Source organism: Morone saxatilis, unplaced genomic scaffold (genome assembly GCF_004916995.1).
Source record: "Morone saxatilis isolate NCDOM2014 unplaced genomic scaffold, NCSU_SB_2.0 Contig16, whole genome shotgun sequence".
Lineage (NCBI taxonomy): Eukaryota > Metazoa > Chordata > Actinopteri > Moronidae > Morone > Morone saxatilis.
The window spans coordinates 21,630,651-21,632,674 of NW_023339718.1; the positions used below are offsets into that span (position 1 = coordinate 21,630,651).

General features: G+C 52.3%; 1 protein-coding gene across 1 annotated transcript in view; it reads left to right on the forward strand.

The window, feature by feature from the left end:
• The window catches only part of rnf214 (ring finger protein 214), a 4,174-nt gene that overhangs the window by 888 nt on the left and 1,262 nt on the right, over positions 1-2,024 (forward strand). Inside the window, exons 2-6 of the mRNA XM_035658868.1 lie at positions 253-482; positions 576-709; positions 877-1,105; positions 1,191-1,400; positions 1,527-2,000. Of these exons, the coding sequence (XP_035514761.1) occupies positions 253-482; positions 576-709; positions 877-1,105; positions 1,191-1,400; positions 1,527-2,000 (1,277 nt within the window). The remainder of the gene's footprint in view (positions 1-252; positions 483-575; positions 710-876; positions 1,106-1,190; positions 1,401-1,526; positions 2,001-2,024) is intronic.

Below are 2,024 nucleotides of genomic sequence, written 5' to 3' on the forward strand. Positions count from 1 at the left end.
GTATGCAACAATCCACCATAAAAGAATATACATTGACGTCATCCCCCACCAGTTTTATAAGAAAGGCTGCCCTCAGCGGACTCATCCTGATTTATTAACACTTTGAAAAAAAATAATGTGTTATCCTGTTAGACTTGAATCTCTGTTCAGATCAAATCAGGCATCAACATAATGACCTCATTAAACTACGGGACGCAGACTGTTCTAAAAACTAGCTTCCTGCTTTTGAGCCCTCCTTGTTTCCTTTCCCAGACCTGCTGCAGAAGGTGCAGGCCGTGCAGACGGATAGCACGACGAAAGAGCTGGGCATCAACACGGAGTCGGATTGGGAGAGTCAGGTGGCGGCCATGTTGGAGTACAGCTCCGACCTGACGGGGCAGTACGACAGTGTGATGAGGAAGCAGGGCGAAGATGAAGTGTCACATGAGAAAGACAAACAACAACTGCATAAGAAGAAGGAGGAGGCCACGCGCCAGCACCAGGTGAGGCTGACACACACACACACAGTGGAGTTTTTGACCTCTTGTGCTGATGTGGAAGTGTATTCTACTGTCTGACTGTGACTGTGTTTTCAGGCTCTTCTGGACAAACTGGAGTCTTTGCGAGTTAAACTGCAGCTGAACAACTCCAAAGCCACCAGGAAGAACTTCCTAGCCAAGAAACAGGAAATGACCTCAGAGAAGAACAGAGCAGAAGAGGAGAGGAACAGGTAAAAACCAAGAACACAGTGGACATAAATGAATGAATGAAACGATAAGGGAAGGTGGTATAGGATTAAATACTGATGATGTATCACTTCAGTGGAACTGCTGTTGGAGTTTTATAAAAGAAAAAACCCAGAAACAGGAGAACTCACGTCTTTCCTCCTCCCTCCAGGCTGGCCAAGGAGCTGGAGGAGAGTGAGAGGAAGCTAACGGCGCTCACAGAGGAGCAGAGCGAGGAGCAGAGGAGGTGGCAAGAGGAGCTGGACGAGCTGAGGCAGGAGATGGAGCGCGTGAGGAAGGAGGCGCAGGAGGCCGAGCTGCTGGCCCTACAGGATGAGATCGCCGCCGTGGAAAAGCAGAGAGACGTCGCCATGGCTCGCATCGAGGCCTGGCTGGACGAGGTGACAGCGGAATGTAATGATCACAAACTGATATTCAGTGAATGCAAATACGAGTTTTTATGCTAAAAATGAGGTGCTGTACCAGGTGGGGCAGTATCTGAACGCTCTCAGGGTGGAGTTTCCGCAGCAGTACCCTCAGGAGAGGCAGAAGTGGGAGAAGAAGGAAGGTCTGGTCCGGAAGAACCAAGCAGAGCTCCAGAGCCGTTTTCAGGAGGTTCTGCAGCAGCTCCAGCAGGGTCGGGAGTTAGAGTCCCTCCCCAGGATCAATGTGCCATCTCTGCCGCAGGTCCCCATGGTAAGACCCGCCCCCCACTGGAAGGATTTCAGTAAAGATGTATATATATTCTATAAGTTGAATTAACTTCAAGGGGTTTCACGTATTTATATTTTATTTAATGACTTTTTTTTTTCTCTCCCACAGGCTGACCTTAGATTCAATCAGGTGATGCAGTCACTGGTCCGCCCTCAGTTCACGCCCCCTCCTCCACAACAACAAGTGAACCGACCATTCCTTTCCCAGAGACACCCACACTTCTACCAACAGTACCAGCCCCCTCACCATCCCCAGTACCGCCCCCGCTACCACCAACCACCACCCCACCACCACTTCCAACCTCCCTTCCCACCCCGGCACCAACCTCCACAGCAGTTCCAGCCTCAGCCCCAGTATCAGCCCTACATCAGAGTTCCACTGAGGGTGACTCCACCTCCGAGTCTCTCCCCGTCCCCTCCTGTTCAGCCTATCCACCCTGTAGTTCCTTCCCCACCTCCCCCCGCTGCTGCTGCCGCTGCCGCCACCTCCGCCCCAGCCGGCAAACTAGACAAGGTTCTGGAGAAGCTTGGAACCCGGTTCCCTCAGTGCAACAGGGCTCAGCTGACGTCGCTGCTCCAGCAGGGGAAGAGCTCCCGCGGCACGCTC